At 45.3% G+C, this 17,925-nt stretch overlaps 1 protein-coding gene across 1 annotated transcript in view; it reads left to right on the forward strand.

Annotated features, from left to right (window-relative positions):
• The window catches only part of LOC149439078 (NACHT, LRR and PYD domains-containing protein 6-like), a 109,559-nt gene that overhangs the window by 48,801 nt on the left and 42,833 nt on the right, over positions 1 to 17,925 (forward strand). Inside the window, exon 7 of the mRNA XM_089659494.1 lies at positions 17,233 to 17,373. Within this exon, the coding sequence (XP_089515620.1) occupies positions 17,233 to 17,373 (141 nt within the window). The remainder of the gene's footprint in view (positions 1 to 17,232; positions 17,374 to 17,925) is intronic.

Below are 17,925 nucleotides of genomic sequence, written 5' to 3' on the forward strand. Positions count from 1 at the left end.
CTGCAGGGACACTTTTTGCCGGCTGTAGACGGGATGTTGCTGGTAACGTCGGCCGCTTGAACAACCGATTTTTCATTTTTTAAAAGAAAAATCGGCTGTTTTTCTCCCCGTCTATGGCCTGCATAAGCATTAGTGTGCCTGGGGGAGGGGGGGGCCTTTGGCCTTTCCAAACACAGTAGATGCTCCAAGAATGTTTCCTTGAACTCTTGAAATGGTTAAAAAGGAAAGACACTCTAGATAGCCTGCACTGAGAATTGACTGTCATGATGACGTGTCAATGATTATTTGCTCTCATTTTTCAGGAGTGGTACTGCTTGCGGTTGAAGCTGGTAGAAATCCACCTTCACGTCCTCCACTCACCTTCACTTGTGGCCAGTGGATATTTTGTGGCCGCAGGCAAGAACTGGCATCGAGGACCTGCATAATGACCCTGGCATGCCAGAGGTGGTTTGGAAGCAGCACAGCAATTTGACCATCCCTTTCCTCTATGTTGGTTTTAGGGTGCAGAATTGCTTCTCGTTCGTGAACGGACTGTCACCGGATATCAGAGTCCCCATATTTTCAAGATATGTTTTAGCCATGTTGGCTTATTTTTATGTTATTTTCCAAGTGTGTCGCACCTAACCGCACAATAGTGTGGTGCCATGCGTATTTGTGGCTGTGAATGGGGCTGTTTTTAATAGACGTGTGTAGGTGCAACAACGTTTTCATCATGGTACCTGCGCACATCTACATAGGGCATTGCATTTCTTTGCTGTGCTGGAAAATGTGTGTTCTTGCATGCGTTTCTGCACCACCAATGGTGTGAACAAGTCCTAAGGGCTGGTTCACACTATAGAAACAGTCTAGATGTGTTCCTGATGGGGTTTTTTCATGCCCTTTTGGCATGCATGTTTAGTGTGTTCCAGTACATTTTGGATGCGTTTTGGACATGTTTACATTGCATTTTTGTATCCCTTCCACTTATTTTTTTCTATTTTCTTTGTATTCAATGTAGTTAGGGACATGTGCGTTTTAGTACATTCAAGGACGTTTCAATGTGTTCCAGTACAGTTCTGTGCAGAAACAATGCAGCGCTGATGTGAACTATGACATTGACAACCATATAACCTTCTTTCTGTGCGTTTGTGATGCTGAAAAAGCAACTGAAACACATGTAGTGTGAACTGGCCCTAAAGGTTATTAGAGGTCAGGGAACAGGACTGACTAGGAATTGTGAATTCAATCAGACTAGTGGTGAGATACAATCAGCAATTGTATAATAATGTGAGATCTGAGCTGTAGCTGATAGAAAATGAGACACATTCACTTGATCAGTAAATAGATAGTTAAAGAGTGGGGCGGTGATCCATAGATTTGCATATGGGACAGGTGATGATGGGGTGGGGGAGGGAGTCAAGTTGTATAAGGAGACAGATTTAAAAGAGAAAAAAGTTACAATGAAATATACACGGCATGAAACTTGCACATGACCTAATTGGCAGAAGAACAGTACGCAAGTAACATTCATCCACTTTCTAGTCACTAGGCAAAATCATAATTGATTGATCAATATTCCTGCCACAACCCAGAAAATTGATCTCCATTTTTTTGGGATGTTGCTAAGACTGGGATTAGAACCCATGACCCAAGTGCTGTAAGTTCTGAGCTCTAACCACTAAACCACTGTGGGAAACACAGTTTGAGCTATAATGTAGAATAGTTACATTGTTTAAAAATGATAAAGCGAGCGCTGGTCAAATGATATAGACTAGTAAAATGGTATTACACAAGATAAATATAACCACGAACAGTAGTGCATGAACTCGTGAAAGGTCATCCACTCCTGTGACAGTGTACTACACTATTGAGCACCTTTCTGGCTCCTGTGGCTGAGCTAATTCCTCCCCAGGACCATTTGGGCACCCACCCTGATGGATGGATGGATGGAGCTGGATGACTAACCCATAGCTGCCAGCATACCGCTGCACCCCCAGATGTGCGATGTGTATAACCCATGCACATTAATACTTTTTTTCTGGTGAGTGTAGACCAGTCCCAAGGGTGGTTTACCTTTCACGAGTTCATGCACTACTGTCCGTCACGGAGAGACCACACGTGCCATTCATAGGCACTCTCTGAGTTGGTACTCTCACACGAAGGACATTCCATTATTCAGGAATGATTCTATGAACTTATTTTAGCACGATTTACCAGTTTACATCATTATTGCAATTCTTTGCACTTTTTGGTTTTTACATGCGTTCATTATTGATCACATGCATTTATAGCGCTGCACTTGTCTTTAACATAGAATAGTTATGTGATTAAAGAGAATGAAGATATATAACTATATTGGGAAATTAGAAGTATATAAATTATTTGAGATATAAGTGTGAAAATGTTTAACATTTGAATATAGAATGTATGACATTCATTAGTAAATGCAATACTTTCCTGATCATTTTGGAGAAACAGCAAAAAAAAAAAATAGCAAAAGAGAATTTTCAGAATGTAATAGTACAGCTGTATTAGAATTTTCTATCAGGAAAACGCCAATGTTAATAAAGCCCGCGCTTATGCGCCATCTAGCGAATATATCCGGTATTGCACCTAAAGATGTGCCAGACGGGATACCTCATTCACTAGTGGCAAAGTAGTCAGTAGACGCTCGTTAATGAGCTTGCTAGACGCTGGTCAGACGACTGATTGATTGACCGGAGTCTGCCTGAATGGTCAGACTCTGCTGATAGACTCACATCTTAGTGAATCAGGGCCCTTGGGTCCAAACGATTCCAATACCTGCCACTAGTTGGAGCTGTTCCCCATCCTTGTGATGGAAAGCACAACCATCTACATAAACACACGGCAGCTCTTTACATTATTCTTCATCATAAACCTTGTAGGGAGATAACAGTTGTTCTTCTAAAAAGTCAGTGTCCAGGGTTTCTGTAGAAGGACTAGTGGCAGAACAATCATGGAGCTCAGCTAGGCCCTGGGCTACTGGACTTTTCTTGTTCTGTTTATATCGAATTTCAAGAGGCCACCCTTGTAAAGACAAAGTCCAAGCAGTGATGCGGCTATTAGACACATTTTCCTCCTCTGATACGTTCACTCTTTAAATACTGTAAAGGCTGATGTAACGTTTCAATAATGATTCTCTCTCCTTGAATATAGCTGCGGAAATTCTGTAATGTCCACACAGTGGATAATAGAGCTTTTTCGCAGTCACTGAATTTTATTTCTACCAGGGACAATGTTTTACTAGCATAGGCAATTACCTTACTAACATTATCTTGTTTTTGGTAAAGAACGGAACTCATACTTACCTGCGTGAACCCTGTCTCTAAATAGAAGTTTTTACCTCTCTCTGGATACACGAGACATAGGGCCTGTGTGAGACGTTCCTTCAACTCCTTCATGGCGTCTTCCTGTTTCTTACCCCACAACCATTCGACATCTTTCTTTAGTAGGTGAAGCAACGGCTTGGTTATCTCAGCGTAATTATTGATGAATTTACACAAGTAATTTACCATACCTAGAAATGATCTTAATTCTTTACGGTTGGTAGGGACTATTCAGTTCAGAACCGCCTCAACCTTCTTCTTTTGTGGGTTCAAACCTTCAGCGGTAACTTCGTGGCCTAGGAAATTTACCCGTGTGCGACACCATTGGGCTTTTTGTAGGGATAGTTTAATCCCTGCTGCTTTTAATTGGCCCAAAACGTGTCAAAGTTCTGTCATGTGCTTGGCCATATCAGTACTTTTGATTAGGATATCATCCACATATGCCAACATCCCCCGCTCGAGGGCATCTGGCATGGCCTTGTGCATAAACACAGCAAACTCATGTCCGGAATTTAAAAAATACGAAAGGCATACGCACCCAACAGTACTGTTGGTTGCCAAAACTTAAAGCCAGTTTGTATTGGTCTTCCTCACTCACCTTAATGGTCCAATATCCCTGTGCACAATCCAAGGCTGTAAAAACTTGGGATTCTTGAAGTTGGGCTAGACATTGGTCTATGTATGGGACAGGCCATCCTGACATGTAAACACGCTTGTTTAGCTGATGGAGTTCAGCGCACAAACGCCATTGTCTGTTGGGTTTTAAAATACCCAGGATAGGAAGTTATAGGAGCTGTGGATGGGCTTAATTATACCCCTTTCACGTAACTTTCTGATAATCTCAGCTTGAGATTCATAGGAAGCTACCAGCAACCTATACTGTCTTACGAATACTGGTGGGGCATCTGGGTCTGTTTGGATCCTAGCGATGTGTAGGTCAGTAGTCCCACAATCGTAAGAATCCTTGGCAAAGATCTCTTGGAATTCAAGGAGAAGCTCTTGGAGCAGTTGTCGGTCGAGATCATTGAAACACGCATCGGCTAAGGCTACCATCTCTTCGACTAACTCCTTAAATCCACGAAAGCTTTCCAGCTGTCCATCTCATAGGCCTCTTCAAGTTTTGTGGTGAGGTCATTGGGTGTATAATGTGTATTCTCTTGCCATCCAGGTCCCTTGGGGTACTCTTGTTCTTTGAATGGTTGATCAAAGACAATTGCTGTCTCTTCAATTCTACAGGTACCATCTTTAGAATCGAAGGGATAAATGGACTCTATGGTGAAGATATCCTCCCATAAATATTCATCGGGGATGAGTCCAATCCCCTGGTTAGTGACTCCAAAAGTGTGATACTCTGTCTCTACCGCTAGACCAATGAGGGTCTCCTTGGGTAAGACGATGTCCTGATTGGAGAGATTATGCACGTAAATGTACATCAGGGACTGATGTGTGTTGACTAGGGGTGTATGTGTAATGTTCAGTCCCTCCCCCTGCATTTTATGGGAGAGGCATACCAATGCATCTGACCCCTTCAGTTTATGTCCCTTTTTAACTTGGATGGGGAGTATGAAATTATTTATGCCCTTGGGAATTGTAATTCTTTGGGCTACCTGGACTTCAACAGCATAAGGCATCTGTTGCCGAGATTTTAAGGGTAAGTCCAGATTTTGGTATTTCTCGGGGTCCCCCTTTAGTCGACTCCATAAGCAGTCATTAATTAGGTCGATTTGAGTTGCAAAGCGATGTAACATATCGTTGCCAAAATAAATTTTAGTTTGGGGATTATCCAAGACTAGGAACACATGGGTGGCTGTCTTATTACCTATAGTGACATTTAAGAGACACCTAGCCATTGAATTATAGTCTTCAGAATCATCAATGGAGTCTGAAATCCAATGACGCTGAGGTGTGGAGAAACGGATCATTTCCATTTTGGTCAGGTGTTTTATCAGCCCATGGCTTACAAAGCTGTGTTCCTGTCTCAAATCTTTTTTGGCTTATTTTGACCTATTAAGACCATTTATCCGGATAGGGATAAATAAATCACTGTTAACCCTCTCAATACCTGTCAAGAATTGGATGTGATTCCCCCCTTTCCTTGGTTTAACCTCCTCATGAAAAGATATGGTAAGTATATCATCTTGGAGGGAAATATCTTTTATTTTATTTCGGGGAATTTTAAAATGTGATCTTCATCTCTTCTGGTAGGGTTATGGTCATCAGGTTGGATAACTGTGACATCAGGAAGTTGAAATGGATTTCCAAGGAACCAGCCCTCTCTTCCACCAGGTGGCAGTGTTGCCAGGAATGGGGATTTTTAAGTTTCTCATATTTGATAGGGGTATTTACTTGTGACCACAGTACTTGGTTCACACAGTCAACTATTGTGTTGAGCCTTTTAACGAAGTCCATCTCGATTATCATGTGGTGCTGGGAGATATTGGCAATAATAATGGGGTATCCTTATTACCCAGTTTACGTTTAAGCCAGGCGGTACCCATGACCTGTAAAGGATCTCCACCTACACCAATCAGTGAGCTGTCAAAGCTTTTAAGTTTTGGCTTATTGGGCATGACATTTGCCTCTTTGTTAAGATGTTCCTGTGACATAATGGTAGCCTGGGATCCAGTGTCTATTAGGCCTACAATAGAAAGATCACTGGCATCCTGCACCTGCACTGTGGCATATTAGCTTCCATCAGATTCATTCAGCTCACACATGAACTTAGCGTGGTTGAAGATCTGTGGGCCCTTCAATGACGTGATTTGGCTTTCATCTCACCGCACGTTGCAGACACATCACCCTTATTCTTCCTGGTGGGGCTCTTGGACAGTTTCAAGACGGAAGCCCAACTAGAAGTTGGCGTTCCGTCTGGTTTGACTTCCGACGACGTGACTATATTAGGGGAAATAGATGGACACTGAAAAACAGGAGAGGAATTAATAACCAACAACTGGTCCCCCTCGGCCCGAGAACTAGATTCTCCATTATTGGGCGTGTCAAGGAAGGGACACACGTCTTCTGTCGTCTCATTCAGTGTTCTCCCCTTTTGGTTTAAGGCTTGGTTGCTTATAAATTCTTATAAATTCTGTGACCCTTGCTTGGTCACAGGAGCTGCCCCTAAAAAAGATGGATTGGAAGAAGGGTTATTGACAAGCCTGTCCATTTGTTCAGCCATTTTGTTGACCTGCACCTCTATTTGTTCAATGCGCTTAGAGGAGGCATTCTGGTGATTCTCCCTATTCCTGTACTTGCGGTTGCGTTTCGGACGGGACTGGTTAGGAGACTCTGAGTCAGAACTGCTGCTCCGGTCCTGACGCCATGGTCTTGCTCCCTGAGGTTTCTGGTCCTCCCTGTAATTGAGGGGAGCCTGGGGTACTGTAGCCACCCTTTGAGCTGGAGGGTGTTCCTGGTCTTGAGGGAATCTGTCAAGGTCCTACCTTTTCCCAGAGGTTGTGCTGCTTCATGTTCTGGCCTCCATCTTGGGTTTCTGCTGAGCATAGTGGGAGTCTTTTATGCCTTCAGGCCTCTGAGGTCCATCCCCCAGAGGGGTGTGGCTGATTACATATAAGCATGTGGTCCGCACATGCCCTTTGCAGTTGTGTCTTGTGTCTTGGTGTTGCTACAGCTCTGTTCTTACTCTCGTGACTCTCCTGGTATCTGACTCGGCTTGTGACTAGACCATTCTGTGTTTTCCTTTGATCTGACCTTCCGTTGCTGAACCCGGTCCGTGACCTGTGATTCTTGTCCACTGTTCTATACTGTTTTGTCCCGTTGTTGTCAACCCTGCCTGCCCGACTACGCTATTGTCTTTCCTACCACCTACACGCCATTGGCGGAGGCCATTACCGTAGCTGGGGTGTCTCGGGGGCCGCGACCTGGTTCCTGGCTGCGTCAAGTCCATCCCCACCATCAGGGGCCCTGGTGAAGGGCAGCCTGGGACTTAGACTCCGCGCCGTGAGGGACTTCGGTCTGTGGGTGGTGGTTGTCGTCAGTCAGTGCGTTACCCTGCCACTAGGCCTGCCTGTCCGTTCCACAGCTCCTGCCCTGACATTACACAAGTGCCATGAATCCTGACGGGGCAGGTACGCCTTCGCTTCCAATGTTAGTCCCCAGACTTGATCAACAGGATCTCCTGTTGGATCAGTTCGCTCAGGCGTTGCAGACTCTGCTTGCACGCACCGCGCACCGCTCCTCCCACGCCTCCTGGGGATGGTTTGTCTAGTGGTGAGCCCATGCAGCTGGGGTTTGCTTGCCTTTCCGAGGGAGAGCGGGCCGCTCGGCTTCGGGAGGGTCACTGCCTGTACTGTGAGCTTGGTGGGCACTTTCGGCAGTCCTGTCCGGTCCATCCGGGAAACGCTCGCACTTGAGATCCTGTCAGGATCCTGTTGGGTGGAGTCTCCTCGTCCCCGGCGTTCTGCAAAGATAAACCACTGATCACCGTTGTCCTCTCTTGGGCGGAGGGCTCGGTGACGGCCCAGGCGTTGGTAGATTCTGGGGCCGGCGGGTTGTTTATGGACAGCTCGTTTGCTGCCCAGCACTCCATTCCCCTACAGGCTTGAGTTACCCCATTGGTTCTCGAGGCGATAGATGGCAGGCCCCTGCAACCCCCGCAGGTTACCCATGAGACTCTGCCGGTTGAAGTAGCTATTGGGGCTGTTCACAGGGAGTTGGCCTGTTTTCAGGTAATTTTTTCCCCGCACTATTCTTTGGTTTTGGGGTATCCCTGGCTCCAGAGGCACAATCCAACCTTTAATTGGCGAACAGCCGAGATTCTCTTGTGGTCTCCACAGTGTGGGGCCGGGTGCATCCGTGGGCCGGTTAAAGTGTTGTGTGCCTCCTCGGACTCTGCGTTGCCCACCGACTATGGGGAGTACCTGGACGTGTTTGATAAAGGTACGCGCTGGTGCCTTACCTCCTCATCGTCCTTATGACTGCGCCATATCCTTGCAACCCGGAGACACTCCTCCGCATGGCAGGGCGTATCCTCTCTCGGTTGCGGAGAATAAGGCCATGGAGGAGTACGTTGCAGATGCGCTTTCCCGGGGGCACATTCGTAAGTCTACTTCTCCAGCAGGAGCGGGCTTTTTCTTCGTAAAGAAGAAGGGTGGTGAATTGAGGCCTTGCATCGATTATAGGGGTCTCAATCGAATCACCATTAAGAATGCCTACCCAATTCCATTGATTACTGAGTTGTTCGACCGCCTTAAGGGAGCAACAGTCTTTACCAAACTCGACTCGTTTAACACCAGAACCGGTCACTATGAATACCTGGTGATGCCCTTCGGGTTGTGTAACGCGCCCACGGTCTTTCAGGAATTCATAAACGATGTCCTTCGTGACTTGTTGCAGCAGTGCGTGGTGGTTTACTTGGATGACATCCTGGTTTACTCTGCCTCCATGGAGTCCCATATCCAGGATGTCAAGCGGGTACTACAACGATTACGTGAGAACAAACTTTTTTGTAAGCTCGAGAAGTGTGAATTCCATCGATCCCAAGTTGCCTTTTTAGGCTACATCATTTCTGCGGAGGGATTCTCCATGGACCCTCAGAAGGTTGCGGCGGTACTGCAGTGGCCTCGTCCCAATGGTCTTCGGCCCATTCAGCGCTTTTTGGGTTTCGCCAACTACTATCGGAAGTTCATCAGGAACTTCTCCACGCTGCCAAAGCCTCTCTCAGACCTAACCAAGAAGGGCAGTAATCCTCAGGATTGGCCATCTGAGGCCATCGTAGCTTTCGAGGCTCTGAAATCCGCCTTTGCTTCGGCTCCGATACTGTCTCATCCCAATCCTGGGTTGCCCTTCGTCCTCGAGATTGATGCATCCGAGACGGGAGTAGGCGCTCTCCTGTCTCAGCGTCGGTCGCCCGACGGACCCCTACTTCCCTGTGGGTTCTACTCCAGGAAGCTTTCCTCTGCAGAGTGCAACTACCAGATTGGAGATAGGGAGTTGTTGGCCATCATTCTGGCTCTCAAGGAATGGAGGCACCTGCTCGAGGGCTCCGCAGTTCCGGTACTCATTCTTACCAATCACAAGAACCTGACTTATCTTTCGGAGGCCAAGAGATTGACACCCAGTCAGGCCAGATGGGCCTTGTTCTTGTCACGTTTCAATTATGTGGTTTCCTATTTGCCTGGTTCCAAGAATGTCAGGGCTGATGCATTATCGCGGCAATACTCTGAGTTGTCCAGGGAGGACTCTGAGCCAACCTCGGTCATACCTCCGGATCAGATCCTGGCTGCCATTCGCACCAGTCTGACTTCTCCCCTTGGGGAGCAGATTTTGGCGGCTCAAACTGACGCTCCTCCCGAGAGACCGGAGGGTAGATGTTTCGTACCCGAGGGATTGCGCACCCGCCTGCTGCGTACCTACCATAACTCCAAAACTGCCGGGCATCCAGGGAGGAACCAGTTGTCCTGGGTCGTCTCTCGTTTATTCTGGCGGCCAACTCTCAGCGCCGACATCGCCTCTTACGTAGCGGCATGTTCGATCTGTGCCCAGAATAAATCTCCACGGCATCTCCCATTGGGTCTTCTGCAACCCATTCCCAAGCAACCCAAGGGAGCGTCCTTGGTCACACCTGGGCATGGACTTTATTGTAGACCTCCCTGTGTCTCGGGGTCATACGGTCATTCTCATGGTCATTGATTGTTTTTCCAAAATGTGCCATTGTATTCCTCTCAAGAAATTACCAACAGCGCAAGAACTGGCCACATTTTTTTCCAGGGAGATTTTTCGCCTGCATGGGTTGCCCAAGGTGATTGTCTCGGACCGCGGGAGTCAGTTCGTGTCCAGGTTCTGGCGCGCCTTCTGCTCTCAGTTGGGTATTAGGCTCTCCTTCTCTTCAGCCTACCACCCACAGTCCAATGGGGCTGCGGAGCGTTCCAACCAGGCCTTGGAACAATTCCTTCGTTGTTATGTCTCAGACCATCAGGACGATTGGGCCGATCTCCTGCCTTGGGCAGAATTTGCCAGGAACTCGGCTGTCAACTCCTCCTCCGGGATGTCTCCCTTCATGGCCAACTATGGGTTCCAACCTGCGGTATTACCTGAGAGGTTCTCACCACAGGACATTCCAGCTGTGGAGAACTATCTTGCTGCCCTGCATTCTTCATGGGGGCAGATCCAGAAGTCCTTGAGGGACTCAGCACAGCGCCAGAAGTTCCAGGCTGATCGCAGACAGCTGCCCGCTCCTTCATACCAGGTTGGAGATCGGGTGTGGTTGTCTACTCGCAACCTCAATCTTCGGGTGCCCGCACCCAAACTAGCCCCCCGTTTTGTTGGTCCTTTTCGCATTCTCCGCAAGGTGAATCCGGTGGCCTATGCCCTTGCTCTTCCTCCTGGGATGTGGATCTCCAATGTCTTCCATGTATCCCTGTTGAAGCCTCTGGTCTGCAATCTCTTCACTACCTCTCTGCCTCAACCCTGTCCCATCCGGGTTGACGGTCATGAGCAATATGAGGTGAGCCGGATCCTGGACTCTCGATTGGTGCGCGGTCGGCTGCAGTTCCTGGTTCATTTGACACGGTTATGGTCCCGAGGAGCGTTCCTGGGTTCCTTCCGTGGATGTCCATGCTCCTGCCCTCCCCTGCGCTTTTCATGCCCGCTTTCCTCAGAAGCTTTTTGTTGAGCCGCGGAGGGGCCCTTGAGGAGGAGGTACTGTCAAGGTCCTACCTTTTCCCAGAGGTTGTGCTGCTTCATGTGCTGGCCTCCATCTTGGGTTTCTGCTGTGCATACTGGGAGTCTTTCATGCCTTCAGGCCTCTGAGGTCCATCCCCCAGAGGGGTGTGGCTGATTACATATAAGCCTGTGGTCCGCACATGCCCTTTGCACTTGTGTCTTGGTGTTGCTACAGCTCTGTTCTTACTCTCGTGACTCTCCTGGTATCTGACTCGGCTTGTGACTAGACCATTCTCTGTGTTTTTCTTGTCCACTGTTCTGTACTGTTTTGTCCCGTTGTTGTCGACCCGGCCTGCCCGACTATGCTATTGTCTTTCCTACCAGCTACACGCCATTGGCGGAGGCCATTACCGTAGCTGGGGTGTATCGGGGGCCGCGACCTGGTTCCTGACTGTGTCAAGTCCATCCCCACCATCAGGGGCCCTGGTGAAGGGCAGCCTGGGACTTAGACTCCGCGCCCTGAGGGACTTCGGTCTGTGGGTGGTGGTTGTCGTCAGTCAGTGCATTACCCTGCCACTAGGCCTGCCTGTCCGTTCCATAGCTCCTGCCCTGACAGAATCTTTGGAAGTCAGAGTTCCTATTAAAATTGGGGTTCCTATTAAATTTGTTGTTCCTATAAAAATTTCTCTGTTGGTTCCGGTGATTATAGTAGAACCTCCGAGGATACCATTGACCCCTTTGGTTCTCATCACTATACTGGGCATTTTCATACCTTTTTATTCTTTTCATTTCCACTACCGTAGTTCCTTGGCCCTTGCAAATCTAGGAGAACCATTGGGCTTACCCCCATGGACTACCTCCACGTAAGATTTCTTTTCCACCTGCAAATTTAGATTTGCAGAGGAAACGGTAGTGGCTGCCACTATCTTGGGACTATTCTTGGGTTCTCTTTTTATCCCGTTCTCACTGGACTGTTGGATCGAGAACAAATAGTCACTTTCTTTCACCAACCAATCAAGAAAGCGTTACTTCCTGTAATCCTGGGCAAGTCCCAATTTTATGTAAGCAGGTAGCGCTTCATAAAATATAGTCTTGAATTCTGGCTGGTCAGGATTGGGATCCTTCTCAGCCAGGAAATAAGCATTTCTGAGGACTGCCAGAAATTCTGCAGGGCTTTGGTTAGGACCACACTTTAAATTGTAGGCCTCAGCCTTGGCAGAGGTAACAGTTCTATAGGGCCCAAATTCCATGTGACACCTATGTTTTACCTCCCTCCAGGACTGATTGGAGAAGGCCTTCAAGGTATCAAAAAATTGCCGATATTTTTCTTCAAACACCCATGGCAATAATCCAATTTTGGTGCGGTCATCCTTAATGCCTAGAATTTCTAATGTTTGTTTCCATATGTTCAGTAATTGCTAGGGACCCTTTCTTGGTGAAAATAGGAACAGTGTCTTTCAAAAACTTAATGACCTTTGGGGTGTCATTTATTTGGGCAGTTAACCTCACAATCTGCTCCTCTAGTGCTTTTTGCTCAGACCTTACAAAAGCAAGTTCTGATTGATCATTCTTATCTCCTGGATGAACTTTAATTTCCACAGGGGATATTTTTCCTGATCTAAAGAATTCTACTTCTTGTTTTACGTCTTGATATTTTTTTTTAAACTGTTTTTAGTTCCTCAAAACTTTCCTCATATAAACACTGAGTATATTGAATTTCTTTGAGTAAGCTAGCTTGATGTTCCTTGGATTCGTCTAGACGAACACATGTACGGTCAAGATTCTCCCTCAATGACTCAATTTCCTGATCTCTATCTTTCAGAAGGTGGCGGGCTTCTGACAAGTCCTTCCTTAAAGCTGGCGTTTGCTGGGCAGCTTCACTGCTCATAAACCACAACATGGGCTATGCTTCTAGACGTCTGTCACGGCTTTTATTATTTTCTGCTTCAGCAAATGCTAATAAAAACCTGACCCTTCTGGTTAAACAGGTCCTCATTCTGCTTTGAGCCTGCTTCTTCTCTTCTTCCACTAATTCCTCAGTGATATCCCCTAAATCTAATCTCTGGCGGAGATATTCCATTACCGCACATTCTGCATACCTTTGCCAAGCATCGCAGGCTTTTCTAGCTTTCTTAGGAGTTTCCTTCTCGACTTTCTGAACAGTTACCTTTTCCCCGCTATGCTTGGAAGAGGTGGATCCGTGGTTACTGGTTGCCATTTTTATACAAAATATATTTTTGACAATGCGTATGAATATACAATCACCAGTGCGTTTTGTATTATGGTACGATTTCTTTGGCTCTCAGCAGTGCCTCCAAATTTATCCTTTGGTGGTTTATGCAATAATTTATTCTGGATACTTAGGGCGGTGTCCTCTCCCTTAAACAAAATATTGCAGTGCCTCCAAGCCGTTAAAATACGGCAAATATTTAAGAAACCAATAATTTGGACACCTTAATAATTTGATCACCACTTAATAATATACCGTGAGTTCTTTTACCAATATGATATACATAAAATTTGCCTTTTTGATAAATTTATTTATGTACAAATATTTATATATATATTAATACAAACGCAAAATACTGGTGATGAATATATATTTGTACACACAATCAAAGCTATAGTAAGCTAATATCTACGGTATCATACAAGATATGATTATCAAATAAGGAAAAACTACATTTTGGGAGGTTAGTTGCAACCTATAGTGCTTCAGATATTATTTCTCATTTCCTGTGGCCATAGGGAAATAAGAAAGTATATCTGATAATTAGCACCACAGAAACACTACAAATCAGTTAGTATGTAGTATATAGCCTCAATACCAATATTCAAACAGTTATAGTTATAATCATATAGATAACCTTAAAATATTCCTAATCACACAATAAAATGTTATAGATCTTAGAAAGTTTGAAATATCAAAGAAATTACAGTATTTTAGCACAGTCTCACCACTCCCAGAATCTTGATTTTGAGGCCTCCCAGTGGGATGCAGTTGGGAAAAGAAATGTTTCTGGGCAGTCAGGCACCAGAATTTAACTGAGCATCAGCGTCTATGGTGGAATTCTTTTCCTTCAAATAGTCCTCAAAACAAAATGGCAGCTGGAAATTCTCAGCAAAATGGCCGCAGGTAGCAAGTGATGATAGTGCAGTATATAGTAGCAACAGGGTAGATAAAAAGAAGTTTAGAAGTTTTAAGTTTTTAGAAGTAGTCTTTAGAAATTGTTAGAAGATTGTTCTCAATTTGAAGTGTTTGGCATTTTATATCATACAAGTCCTTTGTTCCGAGGGACCTCCCAACAGGCTTGATGATTGGAGGGTTGAGCAGTTTGCGTACCTAGAGATGTTTCGAACCTGTCCACTGGGGACAGTCAGGTATTACAAATGAATTGGTGGTCTTAATGATGACTCACTCTTTTATATAAGCAGTATGCCTTTATGGATCAATTATATGTCCTATTCAAGTATAGATGATTTCCCTTCTAACTCTTGGATAAGGACCATAGAAAGATGTGAATACATTTGGTTTCTCATTTTTCTGATATATGAACTGTATTGGAAAGGCTGATTTCCTTTAAAAATATAGCAATTACCCAATTCACAAACCATCTTATATTTTATCACTTCAAACTTCAGTTGAGTGGGATGCAATACCCAACCTTATCGAATAGATTGTCCCTTGATGGAAAAGTGTTGGTAATATACTTTCTGAAAATGTTTCCGTTGGTATATATCAAGCTTTAACTTCCTCAACCTAGGATGTTAACCCCTGACAGTCAGCTAGTATTCCCAATTTTGGATAATATAATTTTTCTTAATAAACAGCAGGGTGGATTTGATTTAAATCAAACTGATTTAAATCACGATTTAAATCACTAGTCAGTAAGGTTTGATGTAAATCCTAGTTTTCTACATAAAGACTAATTCTTGCTGGTATAACTTTAATATGCAAGTAGATAAAGATTTTTAGAATAACAACTTTTCATATTAGTTTTTTATCCCCAGTTTAATAGGTTAATCATTCATATTTTGACAACTTTTCTGTTGTATTTAGGAAGGAGAAAAATAATCATTACCTTAATAATAACAATTTAAATAGATTTATTCAACTGAAACAATAACATTCCAGCATATGTTACATTCAGTTTTGAGAACTGCAAAAGTAAACCAAACATCTGTGATAATATCTTGTAGGCAGAGAAACTGCCCAATAATCTTACAAAAACCTCTGGAAGAGCATGACATTGTGAATGGATTCATGGAATTTATTTACCAAAAAAATTAAACATATACAGCCTTATTCTACATAATTAAAAAACTAATCTTTATTTCATGATGGCATCACCTTTGGATGGTAATATATTTTCCTCAAAAAGCATTTTATTTTAAAAAAAACGATTTAAATCAAAAAAATCAGATTTAAATAAAAAAAAAATCTGATTTTTTTTTTTTTTTTAAACCATTGATTTTTATCCACCCTGATAAACAGTCAAAAAGTCATCACAGGGGAGAGTGGATATAGTGAATGTGGGGCAGTGGCATCCCGAGGCATGTGCAGGGGGTGCGGCCCGCACTGGGTGACACCGAGGTACCGAGATAAAAGGTGACACTGTACCCACTCCACAAAAAGGTAAGTTGTAAAGTAAGCCAACGATCTCTGCAGGATGGATCGGATCTGCGGATTGACCATAATGGATCAGAGTCCAATCCATTATGCTCAATCCGCAGATCTGATCCATTCTGTGGGAATCGTCGGAGGGGGTGTCACCAAGTGTTATCGCACTGGGTGACACCAACCCTAGGGACGCCCCTGATATGGGGTCAAGGGAGAGCATATATAGTGAATGCAGGTTCCAGGGAGAACAGACATAGTGAATGCGGGGTCCGGGGAGAGCGGATACAGTGAATGCGGGGTCCGGGGAGAGCGGATACAGTGAATGCGGGGTCCGGGGAGAGCGGATACAGTGAATGCGGGGTCCGGGGAGAGCGGATACAGTGAATGCCGGGTCCGCGGAGAGCGGATACAGTGAATGCCGGGTCCGGGGAGAGCGGATATAGTAAATGCAGGGTCCGGGGACAGCGGATAAAGTGAATCCGGGGTCCGTGGAGAACGGATATAGTGAATGCGGGGTCCGTGGAGAACGGATATAGTAAATGCAGGGTCTGGGGAGAGCGAATATAGTGAATGCGGGGTCCAGGGAGAGCGGATATAGTAAATGCGGGGTCTGAGGAGAGCGGATATAGTAAATACGGGGTCTAAGGAGAGCGAATATAGTGAATGCGGGGTCCGGGGAGAGTGCATATAGTGAATGCGGGATCCGGGGAGAACGGATATACTGAATGCAGGATCCGGGGAGAGCGGATATACTGAATGCAGGGTCCGGGGAGAGCGGATATACTGAATGCTGGGTCCGTGGGAGCGGATATAGTGAATGCGGGGTCCGGGGAGAGCGAATATAGTGAATGCGGGATCCGGGGAGAACGGATATACTGAATGCAGGGTCCGGGGAGAAAGGATATAGTGAATGCGGGGTCCGTGGGAGAGGATATAGTGAATGCGGGGTCCGTGGGAGAGGATATAGTGAATGCGGGGTCCGTGGGAGAGGCTATAGTGAATGCGGGGTCCGGGGAGAGCAGATATAGTGAATGCAGGGGTGGAGAGCGGATATAGTGAATGCAGGATCCGGGGTTTAGTAACACTCTACATCTAGTTTGGTATCTGTATAAATAGATGACATTAAAGATGCTCATACATGGGAGAATCTGATCTTAATGCAATGAGTGATCAGAACATCAAACAAATTCTTTTCATCTGGCGTGCTATTCAGTTCCAGAAGATCTCCCCATTACTGAACATTTGTTACCTAGCGCCATGACGTCCTATGAGTACAGAGCTCTGATCAGCAGAGATAAATAGAATATCAGATACAGTCCTCCCGTCCAATCACTAGCAATGCTGATTCCGGCCTCACACTGTCTGCTGATCCCATTCATGCTCCATACACAAGGAGATGATAGCACAATACGAGTCATGTCAGTGGTATTCTGTGCTCATCCTGTGTATGGAGATATCACCGTCTCTACACATGGAGGACAATATTGGGGGGTCTACTCCATTATAACATTTGTCTTAGAAAATTCTATTTCCTGGAGATTTATAAAGTGATCGAATATAAATGATTCCAATAACGAGAAATGAGTTCCATCCATGTAGAGAATAGTTCCATTCATTCCTGGGGGGGGATTCATTTCCTTCTGGTAACATTCTTCTCTTCTTCTACAGATTAGATGATAATCACCTGGCATCTGGAATAAGAGATAACCCGACACTGAGGACACTGAACCTGTCTGGGAACAATCTGGAGGGTCCTCATTTCAGGGATCTGATGGTGGCTCTGACAACAAGCCGGATAGAGGGATTACAGTGAGTATAACAGGACTGACTGAGACAATCATATTCTGGGACAGATTAACATTCAATTGTCTAAATCTTCGGATCTTCTCTAACTCTGTTATCAGCAATAAATTAGACTTTTTCTACATCTGGCCATAAGTGGATCAAATATGGACAGGTTTAGTAAGGACCAGCCGAGATCTGACCCATCTATGGGCAGGCTGGTTGTACTGAAGTTGATCCGTCAATCACATTCAGTACAACCGTCCTCTGGGACTTTTTGCATTCGATCACTGCTGGAGGTCTATAGCAGCTAACAGTGATCAGTGTTCTGCTGGCAGGGAAGGCTTCCTGTTGGCAGAACACAGTTGTGTGGCAGGAGTGATTCCCCCATCCATTCTGACTGTGTTGATGGGGGGATTGAGCAATTGTCTTTCTTTCCACCCATAGAGGAAGGAAAGAATATTGTATAGTCTGTAGCTTACTTAAAGCTCCCCACACACAGTACAGTCTGATCTTACAATCTTCTTTACCTCCATTGCCTAATTGGATACAAACTGACTGGATACATTGGGTAGGTCC

The sequence above is a fragment of the Staurois parvus genome, unplaced genomic scaffold, assembly GCF_062004578.1.
Source record: "Staurois parvus isolate SC_StPar_1 unplaced genomic scaffold, SC_StPar_1.0 ptg001161l, whole genome shotgun sequence".
Lineage (NCBI taxonomy): Eukaryota > Metazoa > Chordata > Amphibia > Anura > Ranidae > Staurois > Staurois parvus.